The 17,586-nt window shown below is 33.6% G+C and overlaps 1 protein-coding gene across 6 annotated transcripts in view; it reads left to right on the forward strand.

The window, feature by feature from the left end:
* The window catches only part of LOC129940651 (tight junction protein ZO-1), a 188,118-nt gene that overhangs the window by 80,954 nt on the left and 89,578 nt on the right, over positions 1-17,586 (forward strand). For 5 of the 6 annotated variants that reach the window (XM_056049042.1, XM_056049044.1, XM_056049041.1 and 2 more), the window contains exon 3: positions 13,133-13,631. In XM_056049042.1, the coding sequence (XP_055905017.1) occupies positions 13,133-13,631 (499 nt within the window). Of the gene's footprint in view, positions 1-12,457; positions 12,801-13,132; positions 13,632-17,586 lie in introns of those variants that run through there. The other variant, XM_056049045.1, reaches the window with a different exon arrangement.

The raw sequence follows: 17,586 nt of genomic DNA on the forward strand, positions 1-17,586 counted from the left end.
TATGAAAAGTAAAATATAGAGTGTAGATTGTCCAGCAAGTCAAATTCAAAATATCAAAACGAAATTTTGTTCGATTACATTTTTTAAACCATATATGTACATGACTACTATTTTTGATTCTTTTGTGAAGATCGATTTATTTCATGAATACTTATATCAAGGGGTCTATTTTTATATTCCCTTTACAAGTTTTTAAAATCACTGTTTGAATAGATTATATTGAATGAATCAATTGTGTGGCCAATTTAGAATTAATACACATTTTGACTGAACATCCGTTCAAATCAAGAATCGTGATTGTGCCCCTATAAAAGTGCACTTTGTGGTATTACGAGAATGAATTATTTCATTTTGAAAATCAGGGCCGAATGTTTTTTTTTTTTCATTTTGGGAACAAACATTTCATATCTTAATCTGCAATCACATCTGCACCAACATCTCAGAGATGGCTTGGGAGTTAATTCATTTCATGCTGACTAATAGAATAGTTAACTCAAAAACTGGGCAAATCTTCTTCTAGAAGATTTGTTAGTAGAGGGACACCGCAAGGTGGTGTTCTACTCTCTCTCCTCTTTAACCTGATAATATTATAAACAAAATTTAGGTGGCGCAACAGTCCGTTTAGAACTATGGTGGTTAATATTGTCAGGGATAGAAAAGACCTAAATGACAAGAATTACTCTTAGAGGATTTGTCAATTCTTCTCAAGAGGCAGTAACAGTGGAAAAAACTTTAGGTGGCATAGGCAGGGATCAAACCGAAGGCATTACTTATGCGGATGACGTTGCTATAACCGTCTGAGGAAAACATCTTAAAACCCGCAAAGAATTCTTACAAAATGACTTAGATAATCCAATAGTTTGTGTGGACTGGGTGTCAACCCACACAAAACTGAATTAGTCCTATTTTCGAGGAAATACAAAATTCCATATATTAACCCTCCCTTTTCTAAAGGAATCCAATTAAAGTTATCTGACGAGGCTGAGTACCTGGGTCTTATTTTAGACAAATAACTAAATTTGAAATCCAATGTACAAGAAAGAGTCAAAGAATCTACTCTAGTTCTCTTTTCTTGCAAAAAACTACTGACGATAATTGGGGCTTACGCATTGAACGATTTTTATGTGCGGTGAGCCACTAGGTGCCCTACTCTACCTAACACCTCCTGCTATACTTAACAAACAAATAGCTGAAAGTTCTACTATTAGCCTCAAAGCTAAATCGCAGGGGGTTAGCAACAGCATTGGCCCCTCCGTAATTTTAAATAATTAGAATCAATGCCAAAGCACACAGACTACACAATCGCCCAACTGAAATCCAATAGAAACTTCCGGATTTGTATACCTTCCAGATTTTTCTGAGGGGATAGCGCATTCCTGAAAGAAGAGTAAGTCCACTTTTACAAATATAGATCAAAAACAAACAAAGGGGTTGGTAGAGGTGTTTACTCTGGAACACTGAAATAAAGTCTCTCATTCCGACTTCTCAATCAATGCAGCGTTCCAGGTGGAACATTTGGCGATAAAAGAAATTTTGTCCTGGCTTAAAAAAAACGTGATATCAACATCTGTCGATCATCTCTAATGGGTGCAGCGCAGAGACATTCCTGGAAATTGTACAGCAGATGAACTCGTCAGAAAAGATACACTACAACCCATTCTACCACGTTTGGCTAACGCTGGCACACCAATCTCTAAATGTAAACTTTTGCTAATGCAAGACGCTATGAAGAAGGTAAATATCAGGGGGAATAACAACAACACGTGTCAGGTCACAAAAAACATCTGGCCTACACTTGATTTAAAGCGACCAAGATGCTTAACACCTCCAATCAAATCGCATATTATCTTGATAATCGGTGTCTTAACTGGCCACTGTCTAATAGAATAGCTTAAAAGAAAGCCTCAAAACTCATGTGATTACAAAAGTCCAGTGTGTCCTACTCCATCACAAACAGCCTCTTTAACCTAACTTATAGGTATTGATGTTGCAGACGATGTATAAAATATTTTTTTTCCTTCCTATTACATGTCAATGTAAAAACTAAAGTGAAGTCAAAAATTGATTTTTTTTTTAAATTTAGTTTGACAATCATCTTCTTGTTTTTGTTTTTTTTTTATATCCGTCAAGCCATAAATTGTCAAATTCTATTGGAGAATGGCTAAGATCCGGATGGCTAAAAGTCGTCTTAAAAGTCTGATTTTCTCACGAAAATTCAAACTTTTTGGTATGAAAAATTGCGATCATTTTCGAAGAAAATACATTTATATTACAATAATATTTATACGTCCTAACAGATGTCAAACTACTCCAAAATTCGTGTCAATGCAGGAGTCAAAGCGTTGACGGTGTACTAAAAGATAAAGAGTAAACGAGTATAAGTTCTGTAATTATCTAATCGTTATTTGTGATAGTACTGGGCCATAATAATGTCCGCACTCCGCACTGTGTTTAAACCAATTCTCGGCTTTCATCTTTTTTTAAGTTATTGTAATTGGTCCGATTTGTCGAATTGAAAATTTTGACATTTCTCGACGTTTCAAGGTCCCTAGAGTCGAAATAAAAGATTTTTAGAAAGATATCTGTGCGTGCGTGTGTACGTACCTTAGTTACTTTTTTTTCGTCATCCATAGCTCAAGAACCAGAAGAAGTCGACTTCAAATACATTTTGTTATACAGATAATAATGCAGAAAGATGCAGAAAAAGCTCCCAAGAAAATTGAGTGGGTGTTTTTTTTTGTAAAATCAGTTTAAAAAAGAGGTGAACATTTAGGTTAACCCTAAATATCTCACGAATAAATAACGGTGAAGACTTGAATTAAATTTTATATTACGCATTGTAACGTGATACCAAACAAATATATTTTTGGAGAAAAATCCAATTAACGATTTTTTTATAAATCAAAAAAACTGAAAAGAAAAATTTGTCACCTTTACGAATAAAAAATGATTTCATGTTCAAAACAGTTTTCTGCAACAAAAATTATCGTTTTTTACATCTGGTAAAATTTTGAGAAATTTGATGTTTTAAGATTCTGAACAGTAATAATATTTATTTTCAATACAAACATATATACAAACATTTTAAAATTAGTACAATTTGATAACGATAAAATAAAGTAAGTATTTAAAAACAAAGTATCAGATCTCAACTTTCAACAGACATCAAATAGACAATTTTTTTTTATAAAAAATAAAAACCTTAAAAAACATTACTCAAAGTTGGTACAAATTGAATTTCGACTCAAATATCTTTTCAAAAAATTGATTTTCGACTTAAATACCTTTTCAAAAGTTAAAATAGTTAGCTTTAAAAAAATTTTAGCTTATAAGAAATATTGTTCTGAACATTCGATAAAATTTTGGGAAATATCGAATTGCCAGTTTTTTAACAAAAAATTATAACTCAAGAAAAGCATTACTAAAAGTTCGTAAAAACAGGTTTTCGACCCAAAATTGAAAATATTAGCTTCAAACTAATCTTATCGTATAAGAAATATTGTTTTAAACATTCAATTAAATTTTGAGAAAAATCGAATCTACAGTTTTTGAACAAAAATAAATACCTACAAAATTGATTATCGACACAAATATCTTTTAAAAAATTTGAGATATGGGCTTCAAATCAATTTTATTTTATATGTACGCAAAATTGGTAAAAATTGATGTTCGGTTTTCGATATATCTTGAATCATAGAAGACATTGCCTTAAAATTGATTTCATTCATCCAATTTGTATATGTTTATATAAATAATTAAACTTTTAAAAAATGGTACTGAAAATGGTAAAAAGTAGTTAACGACTAAAAATCTCGTTCACAAAAATAGATTTTGAAATCAAACTATTTCATCATATCCAGAATATTATTGGCAATTTTTTATTTTTTAGAACAATTCGACTGGGAACTTTTTGACCAAAACATGAAAACCTACAAACCTTTTAAGCAAGACAAATCGGCAGACGAAATGCAGGCGTGTGCATCGCATCCCAGCCTTTTTTTTTCTAGTTTTCTTTAGCGACTTTAAAATGTCCATAAATCACTATGTATGTTTGTTGCAGTTGAGAAAACTACATTAAGGGTAGTTATTGGTGTTTCACCATGTGTGTCAGTCACTAGGACATCTTGTAATAGGGCCAAGTGGATGTTTATAGATATATCTGTGGAAGTAATCTTATGACTATGATGGTGTACCAAAAATTATGCACACATAGCGATCGCTTACTCTATATCACGATATTGCGGTGCAATTGCATCAATTGTTCTTAATCTATTCATTCATTCATAGTCAAATAGCTTTGCACTGATTTTCACTTTAAATTCCCAACATACCCGATCCATTGATACACTCTGAGATATTTTATTGAATAAAACTTTATGACGACGACGACATAAACGATAGGGTTGCACTTTTGTTTTATACCACAATCGAATCACATCGATGCGGGTCCTAGTTAAAGGAGGAATTGAGTGATTTGTGGTCTATTTTAGCGTCATTAAGTTTTTCTCATTTCGTTTCTTCGACGCCATGAGAGATACAATAAATTGGTAGTTTGAAGAACCATTTTCAGTTTGCACTTTCTACATTTAAGTGCCACACTGCATATATTGACACTTAACAGTTTCTCGGGCACAAATTTTATTTTCGGAACATAAGTCGTGCAACTCAACGCATGCTCCCTTTCGCCGGTCGTTAAAACAAACGAAAAAATAAAGAGCACTCAAACTGTCTGTGTCAGTGATTTTATTTATACACAAAAATAAATTTTCAAATTTATTTAGGTGACGTCCAAATTTAAATTTAAATATGTAGCTAAAACACAAACAACAAAAATGAATGAAGGAAGGAACCCCAAAAGCTATTTACTATAGTTTGCTTGCAAGTTGATGGTCTTGCGACGACGACGGCAGCGACGAGCGGGATATTTTGAGTTGTGCCGAATCTCCTCGATTTTTGTCATGTGTTTTTAGTTCTAAAAATCATACAAACGGGCAGCATCCAACGGGATTTTGTTAAAACAAACGCGTGCTGATTGTATCCCGTTCAATTGTACATATTTGTCGGACGCCAAGTTCGTTGTGTTAAAAACAAAATCGAAATTGCAATGCAAATTTTTGGCATTGTTCTGAGATTTTTGATCTTTTCTATCGTATAAGAATAGCAAATATAAAAATAAGTTGTGCTGACGGTCTCGAGTTTATATACAAATAAAAATGCAAAAATAAGTTTATGATTGAATTAAAACGAATATGTATGGGTCAAAACGGTGTTTTTGAAATCATTCACCGGTTTTCGTAATTTAATAAAAATTGGTCAATCAAATAAAATTTGTTGGTGTAATAGTTTTTGGATTGAAAACCGTCGCGTCTTTAAGGAATTCGGATGGATGATAGATGTGTGGAGATCTATGATTGACACGAAAAATTCCAAAGAAATACGAAATTGGCTTTGAAAGTGTTTTGTGTATTAAAATTTAAAAGCAACAATTATTGTGTTCCGTCTTTGTTTTTCCGCACCTGTATTGAAAATTATAGCTGTAAATTTTAAAAATTTGTACTTTCGGATACCAAAATAGAATGGTTTCGAATAAATTTCAAAATACATACATTTTTTCTTGAGTGCATGTGTGTCTCATTATGGTGGAATTTCAAATATTGCTATACTTTTGATAAAAACTTCTATTGTTTTGTTCTATTTTGGTTTCAATATTTCGCGTTTATTATAAAGAGAAGGATTTGGAAGGAGTCACCGATGCAAAAGCTATTGGTCTTAAGGTTTTGAATCAAAATGGGAAAGAGAAACAGAGTTGGCTGCAACATTCCCCATTCTTAAAGTGCGAAAAAAAATATAATCTCTATAATTGACTATTTGTCCGAAATGATGCTGAAATAATTAAGAGAGGAGGGGTAAATCAGCCAGCTGCTTATTCGATAGAACAATGTTATAATGCGAGTTAGTGCCTCATGCATTGTCACTTTTAGTGCGGTGTTGAGAATCATGCATTAATTGGAATTGTGGTAACCTCCATGGTAGTTTATAATGAGTGGCTCAACAGTCCTAGAGAACTAGTGCCTAGAATTACAACTCTCAACCATTTCTGTGTCCGAGTACTGTTGTCAGGGATGGAGGAGACCTACAGTTTTTAGCCGAATTCGAACGGCTTATTCGATAAATCACTTTTCATAACAAGAATTACTCTTGGAGAACTTGTCAATTCCTCGCAAGAAGCAATACCCGTGGAAATCCTTTAGATGACATAGGCAGGGATCGAACACAAGACCTCTGGCATGACAGGCCAACGCACTAACCATCATGACACGGGTACTACGGGAAGGTTATAATTATATAATTTAATAAATCAGGTGCAATAATTACACTAGTTAAAAGTTGATAAATAAAGACAATATCATTATTAAGCCTTTTTTGCGATAGAGGCTGCATTTATATAAGCTTTATCCAATGTCCATAAGGAGGGAGTTATAAGGGTCAGACCATGGTAGCCCTCTTGAGGCAAAACGTATGAAGTTGCGTTCAACAGATTCTATCCTATTCTTGTGGATCTCGTAAAAAGGAGTCGATACCTAAGATGCGTACACAAGATGGTTGCGAAACAAAGTATTATATAGAGCGAGAGTAACATTTGGATCCTGAAATTCTTTAGACCAACTTTTAAAGAATCCTAAAATAGAGTTGGTTTTACTTACGTTCGAACTAATATGCTCCATTAAATCGACATTAGAATTAAAAAAAATCCAAGATCTTTAAAACAATGAACTGCGATATTATATATAGTCAATCAATCTAGGAGTACGCTTTTTAGAGAAATTCACTGTCAAAACTGATAATATCCCCTTGGTGTTGTAACCTGTAGTTGATTTTATGCTTTTAAATATTTTCATATCATCACTATAGATTAGAATATTACAGTATCGTACACATTCATAGCTAAAATAAAGAGTAGGTGTCCTCAATAACTATCCTGGTTAACTCCTTATCTAGCAATGAAAGTGTTGGAGAAATCATTTCTGAATTAAACTTAATAAGACCTGTTTTGAAGATAAGATGAAATCCTTGTAATAAACTAAGTAGGAAACCCCTTTGTCTTTAGCTTAAATATCATGATATCATGAGAAATTTGGTCAAAAGCTTTAGAATAATCAGTGTGAATACAATCGAGTTCTAGGGCATTTGAACAATTATGATCAAATGCTAATTGTCAAACGTTTTGATAAATAAATACAAATATTGAACAAATATATGTAAAAAGTCAACACCAACTGAGTAAACCAGTTCTGGTTGTACATACGTAGTTCTCTCCTATGGTTTTTAAAGGAGTTATTATTTAAGTTAACCTTTAACGAAAGGAGGCGGCATTGAGTTTTTCAAGTACTATTTAAATAAATAACTTTTGTAGCGCTACAGCTCGTAGAAAACCAGGGCTTTGTTTCAACTCCCAAACTTTCCTTTTTCACTTTTAAGAAAAAGAAATTATAAATTCGAAATTAATTCCGAAAGGGAATATTCAAGTTAACTTTTAAGTGTATACAAATCAAAGCATATCTATATACATATACATACAATACATATATGCATATTGTTGTACGTAAAAGTAATTATAACGAAATACAGACTTCGTTTTTCGGAAGCGGCATGGTTAGATATTAAATATACATTTTAGCACACTCTTTAATCTATTTTTTTCATAACCATTAGCGATGCTTAATTTTTACCATTAGTGACCATTGAATCGTTGAGGAACAAATCTAAACATCAAAATGTACAAGTAAATGTGCAACATCGTAGGTAAAGTTCTTTTTTCTCTTTGATTATTTGGTCAAATGTTGTATGGTTTTTAAAAAACCTTTTTAACTTTTTTTTTTTCTTTAAATCTTTTGACTCGAACATTTTCCCATTTATCTTCATCGCATAGCTTTTTAGCTGCCTTTTTAAACTTTTGCTTGTTTAATTTTTTATTTCACTTTGGTTGTTTTGAATTAATAATGAAATGTAAATTGCAGCTGATTTTTTTTTGTCTGCTCTTATGTTGTTGAGAACAAATGGTAGAATAATTTTTCGGTCTGGTTGATACAAAGTGTCATGATGATGATGTGAACGTATCCTTTATTCTATCTACTCGTTTAGAATCTATGTGTGTATTTGTTTTTTTGTTTTGTTTTTTTGTTTTTTTTTTTTTTTTTATTGAAGCTCTACAATTTATTCATAAACGAAAGTTTATTTTGCAAATCGTTAATCTATAGAAGTTATATTGTAAGAAGAAAGTTGCTATCTAATTCGGTCAACTTTAATTACGGCTCAGTCACTAAGACGAAACTTAAGTTCTTATGTACATATTTAACGAAGGAAAACGAAACTTATTTGGTTTCAATGAAGAAGGTGAATGTAATTCAATTAAAAATTCAATACATCTAAACTACATGACTGATGAGTCTAGCATTTAGGGAGTGGAATTCGACTACACTTCATTTTATTTACTTACTTGAGTCCAGGGGCCCTACTATGTAACTCGATTCTACAATGAAATTGCTCAAATTCGAAAAATTGGTACCTACTTAGATACTTGTTTTCGAACCAACGAGAATCGTTCTAGTAGTTCTAGTAGTGCCAACTATATTCTTATGAACTTTCGAACAAACGAGAAACTACGTAACTCGAAAGTAGAATTCAAAACAAGGCAAAAATCGAAAATAAATAATCGAATTCGTGATTTTTGCCAAAAATAGTGTTTTTTACTTTCGTTTCTCTTTCTCAATAATTTCAAAATTCATCATCAGCGGGCACATGACTCTTTGGATTAAGTCAAAACTTTGCAAAGTTTTTTTTTTGACATGGTTTGCTGTGCAATTCCAGCGTTCTTGTCACCACCGATTGGGTTTTGGTAACCTCCTGTTGCCAAAAACTTTAATGCTGCTGATAACTTAATGATAGTCGGAACAGCATTTTGTCCTCTGCGAGTAGTCATGTCGGATAATATGGTGTTAAGTAAGAACATAAATCCGTCTTAAGAAAGACTATAGTTCTTAATAAAACTAAAATAAAAGTATAAATATTCTACCGTATATAGAGGGTGATTTTTTAAAAGCTATAAGAAAGTTTAAAAAAAAAAACACATACAATTCAGAAAAATGCATGAAGTCTTTATTTGAATCGATGGTGCGGTCCATATTTTGGCTTACTCTTCCCAACATTTCGGCCGGTATCTCACAAATAAATGCTTCATAATAAATGTCTGTATAGACATGAGCTTTAACATAGCCCCATAAAAATAGTCTAAAGGCGTTAAATCGCACCATCTAGGCGGCCAATTGACCGTCCCGAACGTGAAATAAAATGTTCACAGTGTAAGTCCATTGTTGCGCGTGCTGTATCCCATGTGACACCGTCTTATTGAAACCACATGTCCTGCAAGTCGGCTTCAATTCTTGCATCAACTATATTTTGAAAGGCATCGTACCTAAATCCTTCCCAAAATTTTCCACGTTGTTGATTAACTGCGGCCCAATTGCTGCGACCTGCGACGAATCGATAATTGATGGTCATCATCAACACTGGCCGATACAGATGCGATATTTTCGGCAGCTCGCGCTCTACGTAAGCGTGTTGGCGGTTTAATGTCCAACAATGAAAATTTGGTGTGAAATTTCGTTACAATAGCCCGAATAGCCGTTTCATTGGGTCGATTAAACTGACCATAAAATAGAAGAAGCACACGATGAAATTTCTTAACAAAGCACGCATTTTGATGATAAAATGCAAGCGTTGTTCGTTTTTAAGACGATTCATGGTTAAATTATAGAACAAACTGAAGATATTTAACAGTGAAACAAAACACGAAGCGTGCGTTAGCTGTTAAAAAAGTGTTGCCAAATATGTATATATATCAAAATAAATCACCTTTTATATGTACAAACCTCTTCTCACTCATGCTTCATTGATTTGGAATTATCTCTTATTCTTCTGCGTTAAATTTGCTCGTACCGTTCTTCATTTCCTTGCAGAGTCCAACGGTGTCCATTTTTGTAATAATTATTCTTGTCCAATAATTTAATGCTTTTTTTTTAAACTGTCAAACAACTCGATACTCGTTTGAAAGCAAGTTGGTATAACCGGCATCCGATTCTACTTTCATACGTAGTACGATTTGAAAGTAGAATCGGAAATTAGTTTCGAATAGAATCGAAAGTAGAATCGAGTTACATAGTAGGGCCACTACTATGTAGGCCCCTTCAGTTTTTAAACTATTTTTATATGTTCATTTACTTCATTAGTTAAAGTTATAATTTTAGTCTATTCCTTAACCCAACATATAAGATTTTTGTAAGGTATTATTGAGTATTTAGTTATTTTATTAACTTTGCTTTTCACTAAAAAGTTTTCTTATCTTTTAATTGGTTTTACAGTACCTTTGTTGTCAAAAGTCTTATCGCACACACTTACCTTACACCTTTTTTTTTAGGTATTTTCACGGATTTGATTGGATTTGAAATGTTATCGATAACCCATATTTCTAGATAAAAAATAAATAAATAAATTAGGTGGTTGAACACTCCATAGAAAACTATAGAGCCTAGTAGCTAACAAATTTTTTTTTAAGCTTGTTTGAAGTTATTCCGATTTCCTAAGTGGGGTTGGCTTTATAAAAACACATTAGTGATCCTAACAACCTCTTTACAGCTTGAATCAAACCATGCTTTTCTGGTATGATTGTTCTGCGTTCATGCCACGGGTACTGCCGTAATTTCTCGTTATGCAATATGGCCGTTACCGGTTTTTCTAGCTTGTTTAAAGTTATTCCGATTTCCTTAGTGCTTTTCTTCCAGTTTGATAAATTTGACCCTATTGGGGATACAATTTCTCATTCCATAAAGAATTTAATTCGTAACCATATTTGGAATCCACGTCACATAGTGACCAGTTTAAAGTTCATTTCCCAGTTGATTTTCTTATCCGGCAAACGGTTCTCATTGGAGTAATTCTTGTAATGAAAAGTGCTTCTAAAATTATACGTTCGAATTTGGCTTAAAACTGTTGGTCTGCTCAATCCGTCACACCAATACTACAGATATGTCTCTTTCAGTACTTGGTATGTGTATACAGATCACCTCTTATGGAATAATAACATATTCGATTTTGGCAAAAATGCTGCTAAGTGCTTAGGATTTCTCCTATGGTGCAAGAAATTTTTCACTCCTTCTGATCTATCAGTAATTTACAAAGCCTTCATTCGGGAAAAACTTGAATATAATTGACTTATTTTTGGCACGTGCTCCTAAAACAAGTTTAAACCTTTAAGGCAGGATTTATAAAAAAGCTTTGAAAATGATAGGCGATAGTACTATAACCGAACCAATTGCGTCACTCGAACACCGCCGCAATGTTTCATGCCTTTCGTTGTTCTACAGATATCTTAATAAACAATGCTTTGTCGAATTAGCCAGTTCCATTTCCCCCTCAAACAGTTCAGCCGTAATGCTCTATTATCAGTTTAGTCTTGAGCTCACTTTCGGACGTATTGTCAAGTATAGAGATTCTTTTTTTACCGCACATTGAGAATGTGGAATGCTTTACCCAACTCTGTGTTTCCTTTAATATTCATTTTAATATTCAAAACTTTAAGAATAATTTGCACCGGTATATCCTCATTAAACCCTTCCTTATTTTCCTTATGTATGATAAGTAAATTAGGAAAGTGTATATTTATAAGTATGAGTAGGGTGAGAGGGGTGTGGATGTGCCCGTTGCGTGGTGGTTTGTGCGTTAGACTGTCATGCCAAAGGGTCTTGGGTTGAATCCCTGCCTGTTTACTCCACGAGTAATTCATGTCATGAAAAGTACTTTTTTAGCCGTTCGGATTCGGTTTAAAACTGTAGGTCCCCTTCGTCCCTTACAACATTACTTAGTCACTAGGCCCTAGTTCTTGCGGACTGTTGCGCCCCTTAATTTATTATACCGGGTTTCTAACAGCTTTTACCCGAAATTTTCAGAAAGTTTTTATCCGAATTGTTCAGTACTTACCCCAAATCGTTATACCCATTAATAAACCTGGTTATTAAACCCGAAAGTAGTACACGGGATAATTGCCCATCACTGCAATTAATATAAGAAATTGGTTAAAGCTTAGTTAGTTCTTCAAAAAGTATAGATATCTATATTACGAATTAAAAAATGTGAGAATTTTACCTCTTCTTTGTTGCACTAATCGAAAACACAAATGCACGTATATTTTATTTGAAAAAAAAAAGATTAACTTGTAAATGTACACCCATTTCAAGGTGTAAAACCACACTCCCAATATTGTGCTCACAACCGAAAGAATACTTAAATATCCATCTCGTTTGAATAAATTTTCGATATTGAATTCCCCTTAAATGAGACATCATTGCACCTTTTAACTGATACACATCAACATTGGTATAGGCATTTACTTAAAGTTCCCCGTGGATGGATTTTGACATTTAAATTTTAGTTTTCTTCGTTACACTTGAAACCTTTATTATGGATCATAAATCGCGTAACTTCACTTGTTACACAGTGCCAGAGTGCACAACTGACGATGAAAGTCGATACAGTAGTGATGGTGATACTGTCTCGTCGGATTCAACAGCGGCGTCAACGTCAAGCGATAATATTCATAAAAAGTCGCAATTGACACTGACATCGTCGCAGCCTCAGATTGGAACGTTCCATCATGCTAATCAGTTGAGACCACCACAGTTGGGGTATTTTGTGCCTCTACCACCACATTATTATCTCAGTCCTCCGGTTCAGAGGCGGAGGCACAGGTAAGCGGCTAGAGAGTGGATGTTATGAAAATTGTTTGACACAAATTAATAGTTCAATTTTCATTATATGAAGTTCTCATTGATTTGTGATTTTTTTGAAGAATTTTTATTTACATTTGAATATACAAAAAACTCCTGCATTTAAAGTCCATTTTTATATCGTTCATCGATACTTTTATGTACATGGAGATAGTTTTACATGTTACCTTAATATTATATGAAGAGTGAGGTCTGTGTTTGCGGTTTCTGATCCGTCAGCATTGATTTGATTGGAAGGGCATCGTCTTGTGGTTTTGTGTGCTAATACCTTGTTTTATTTCTATTTTTTCCAGAGATAAGGACAATGACCGTTCTCGTCGTGCGGTTAGTTACAGTGGTTCTACGACCAACTCAGTGCCTAGAGCTGCTCCTCGACGGATGTCTTTGATGAAAGAACCACCACCACCGCCTCCTCCAAAGCCATCTCTGTCACACACTTCGTCAATAAACTCCTCGATCACAGCTCCCTCACCGATTCCAAGTAAATTTCCCCAAACCGAATACAATTTAATAGAAAAGTTTGATTCCACTTCGAACTTGAGTGTTACGCAACAGAATGCTTACCAAGGTCCATCGACAATATCCAATAATTATTCATCGCTGTTATGTCATGCTCGTTCAACGACAAGCCCAACTGCAGTACGTAAACGTGAGAAACTATTGCACCGATTTAGTGATGCGGCAACATTAGGCAGGAAGCTGAAGAAGAAGAAGAACACAAATCGAACATGCCATTCGATGACTGAGGCAATTGAGATGCTAGCTGATCCAGTGATTGAAGATGAATTCTTTGTAAGTACTTTATTTAATGTATTTATGTATGTATATAATAATAATAATATTAAAAGACAGATTTATAGCAACGTAGGCAAATAACTGTTGTAGAACAATCGATATTCCTACTCAATCAACTATTAAGCCTAGTATTAAAATTTATATTAAATACTTAACTTTCTTACTGACGTTTGCAAATCATTTTGTTCAATTAAAATAAAGCTGTATGAAAGTTATTGTTTGAAAAGCTTAATAAATTATTGTAGACTATTAAAAAATTATGTTGTATCTAAAGCCGGCCATAGACAGTATATTAGTTGTAAAATAGATCTCAAAAGGAAAAGATAGGAATGAGTGACGTTGAAGCTTGCCCAGCACCGTACTCACCACCGATTCAGATTTAACTGAAAGTAAATGTGCACGCGCATCCCGCCGAACGAGACACCTACACAAAAACTCAAAACATTTTGATTTTGATGGCTGGAACACAGACACGCTTCAGTTTCGGCTTCGTTTGCGTTACGTTGGGCCTGCTTCGAGGTTGCTTTCAATAACACTTCTAATATGACATTTCTAAAATGGCACTTGTGTCATTAACAGCTGTTATTTTTCTCAAAATAAAAAAAAATAAGTTTTGAAATCGAAAAAATTAAATTTATCGCGAAAGTAGCTTACACAGCCTATAATAACTAATGGGAAGCCCTCCAAAAGCAAACATTTAGTTTTTTTTGTTGACTTTTTAACAGCTGTTGAGCTGTCAGACAAAGCAAATTTGAACTAGAGCTAACGTTTGAAGTCACATGAAACGTGAGGTCGAAGCTTCATTGTGATAGTATGCCTTTAATTCCTATGGCTGAACTCTTAAACGTCAGGCGAAGTCAAAGCTGCAGCGTGTTTGAGTTTCAGCCATAATCGCTGCGTGGCTGACACTGAAAGTCCAGCCAACACACATTTCGGCACACCGCGGTAAGGTTTCTATGGCCGCTTAACAGTTACTTTCTTGATAAATTTTTAAAACTCGAGCTAGTTATTCTCGGATTATTTTTAAAACTTTGTTTTACAGATACAGTCGAGCATTTCTCTACTTTCTATAACTTCCTTCGAACTCGTTACTTTATAATTGAGTTTCAAGAACTTAAATCTCGGTTTTATAAAACAAAGTTGAATGTTTATTTTAAATTAATTTCGACTTATCGATTTAAACATTTTATGTTTGTTTGGTTTAATAAATTTGCTATGCAGTACTTGTGCTGTCTGTACCTTTAATGTTGTTTGAACTTAAGGTTTTCCGTTTCTGTACCTTAAACGTTGTTGGAACTTATGGTTGTACAAATTGACATAGGGCCAAGGCTTACTTGTAACGTCTATAGTCTTAATGTCTGTATGATGATTCGGTGAACAGGTCGCATTTGTTGGGGTTTTGGGAGTGTAAAATGCTCATTGAAACATATACATACGTATTTTGTTTTTCACCAACATGATATGAACAAATGAACGTTTTGTCTTCTTGAAAGAAGATATTGTCCAATTGTCTTCTTATCAATACCTTAACATCGATTCGTTAATAGAAGTCAAGTTATTGATAAACTGAGTGCTAATTTCCTGGACCTTCAAATTGGAAGGCCTACGAGTGTAGGCCCAGAAGTATCCGGCCTTAAAAGATAACACGCAAAATTCGGAGAAAAATATCTTTGTTTCTCTACATAGTCTTCTTTTAGCTCGATATTTTTTCATTAGCTTATAGTGAGAACCGTCGAGCTCCTCAAAATAGCCATCAACCACAGACTCCACATCTTGATTGATTGTTTTGAAATCTTGTACCACCGACCCATTTTTTCAAAATTCGAAATAATAATAAAATAATACTAGGGGGCTTAATGTGGCGAATAGGGTGCGTGAGGAAGCAATTCGAACTTTAACTCATGGATTTTGGCCATCGCGATAACGGATATGTGTAAACTGGTGTATTGTCTAAATGAAACAAAACTTTCATTTTCGCTGCAATAAGCCCTGTTTTTTATTTCTGAAGATAATCAATTTATACCACTGACGCCATGGCCTTGCCTGCAGATGGAACTGTCTTCGCCTTTTTTGTAGCCGATTCTCCTCTTCTAATCCATTGTTTTAACTGTTCCTTTGTCTTAGGTGTAGAGTGATGGACCAATATTATATTCATAGTTATGAATCAACGCAAAAACTTTGCTTTATTGGTGTGAAACTTCACCAAACACTATTGAAACATTCTCACGACGCAGTTTATGTTCCATTGAGAGTCATCGCGGCAGCCATCTTGCGCGCAGATTTCATGTCTGTTTTCAGTAAATATGCGATGTACCTGTATGTTTTAAAATGTCGACCATGTCTGCCAGCTCGCGCACTTTCAGTCGACGGTCACCCAATACCATTTTCTAGATTTTCTTCACCATTTCTGGCGTGGTCGATGTTCTTGACGTACGAGATGTACGACCTCGTTGAAACTCTGACACCTTATATTTTACTATTGTAAACGAAGGAGCAGACTCCCCCTACTTCAGGTCGTACCTCTTGGACTACCCTTGTATAATTCGAAGTTCTATCTCAAATTGGGTTTTAAAGCTTAAGTACTTAATGAAGAAGCTTTTTTTAAATATTGGCAAGGTCTCGCCTTAACAACCACGAAGATGAACAACACAATAATAATACCCAGATGCTTAAACACAATTTGGATACTGTTTAAACTCAAATCAAAATTCATAATTTTACGGCGAAATAAGTACTAAGCTGATTTTTTAAAACAATTTGTAATTATTTTTTGACTAAATTTGTCGGGTGAAATTTCCTCGATGGGATTTTAACTTCTTAATTAACGTATTTGTTAATTTCTTGTTAAAATCTATGGTAATATTCCCACCCCACCCACAAATACTTGTACGAAACTTTCTAAATGTGACCTCTAAAATATTATTCGAGAATACTCTGTTCTCTCAATAATGCTTACGTTTACAAACCTTTGGTTGGAATAGTTTTTTTTATATTTTTCATTCATGCAAAAGATTATAAAGTTCTATGGACTTCCATGTCAATTGTTGTTCGCTTAAAAGGCCATTTTGGTTATATGTTCATAGATTTATGTATTTAAAATAATCTTATTTGAATTGAAAAACAATCCCTAACTTTTTGTACTTGACACAATTTACCTGTTTGCCTTGAACAAAAAGTGTCTACTTTTTGCTTACAATACATTTAGAGAAATTTTAATATTTATTGAAAGAAATTAAAATCAGAAATTTTGTTTTTATACAGTATCATACGAGTATCTTTGCGTAAGAAAGTTTACAAGTCCAAAGTAACACAAACAATATGCTCATCTAACTTACTTAGTCTTACATTTTAAAAATACAATAGCATAGACTATGCTATTATCACAGATAAGAAACTATACAGAGAAAATATTTTTGTCGTTTAAAAGTTTATTAACTTCCTATAAGAACTTATTTATCAAATTGAAAATTTTGTCATTTCTCGACGTTTCAAGGTACCTAGAGTCGAAATAAATTATTTTTAGAAAGATGTCTGTGCGTGCGTGTGTTCGTACGTTCGCGACGTTTTTTCGTCATCCATAGCTCAAGAACCACAAGAGATATCGACTTCAAATAAATTTTGTTATATATATAATAAGGCAGAAGGATGCAGAAAGGACTCCCAAGAAAATTGAGTGGGTTGTTTTTTTTAATATATCAGTTTTAGTTAATCCTAAATATCTCACGAACCAATGATGCTAGAGACTTGAATTTAAGTATATTTTTTTTATAAATCAAAAAGACTTAAAAAAAATGTGTCAATGCGAAAATTTTACGAATACAAAATGATTTTATCTCCAAAACAATTTTGTGCGACGAACGTTTTTAACATCTGGTCAAATTTTGAGAAAAATTGACAGGTTTTTTTTACAAAAATAAAAACTTAAAAGGAAATTTAACAAAAGTTGGTAAAA

Source organism: Eupeodes corollae, chromosome 1 (assembly GCF_945859685.1).
Source record: "Eupeodes corollae chromosome 1, idEupCoro1.1, whole genome shotgun sequence".
Lineage (NCBI taxonomy): Eukaryota > Metazoa > Arthropoda > Insecta > Diptera > Syrphidae > Eupeodes > Eupeodes corollae.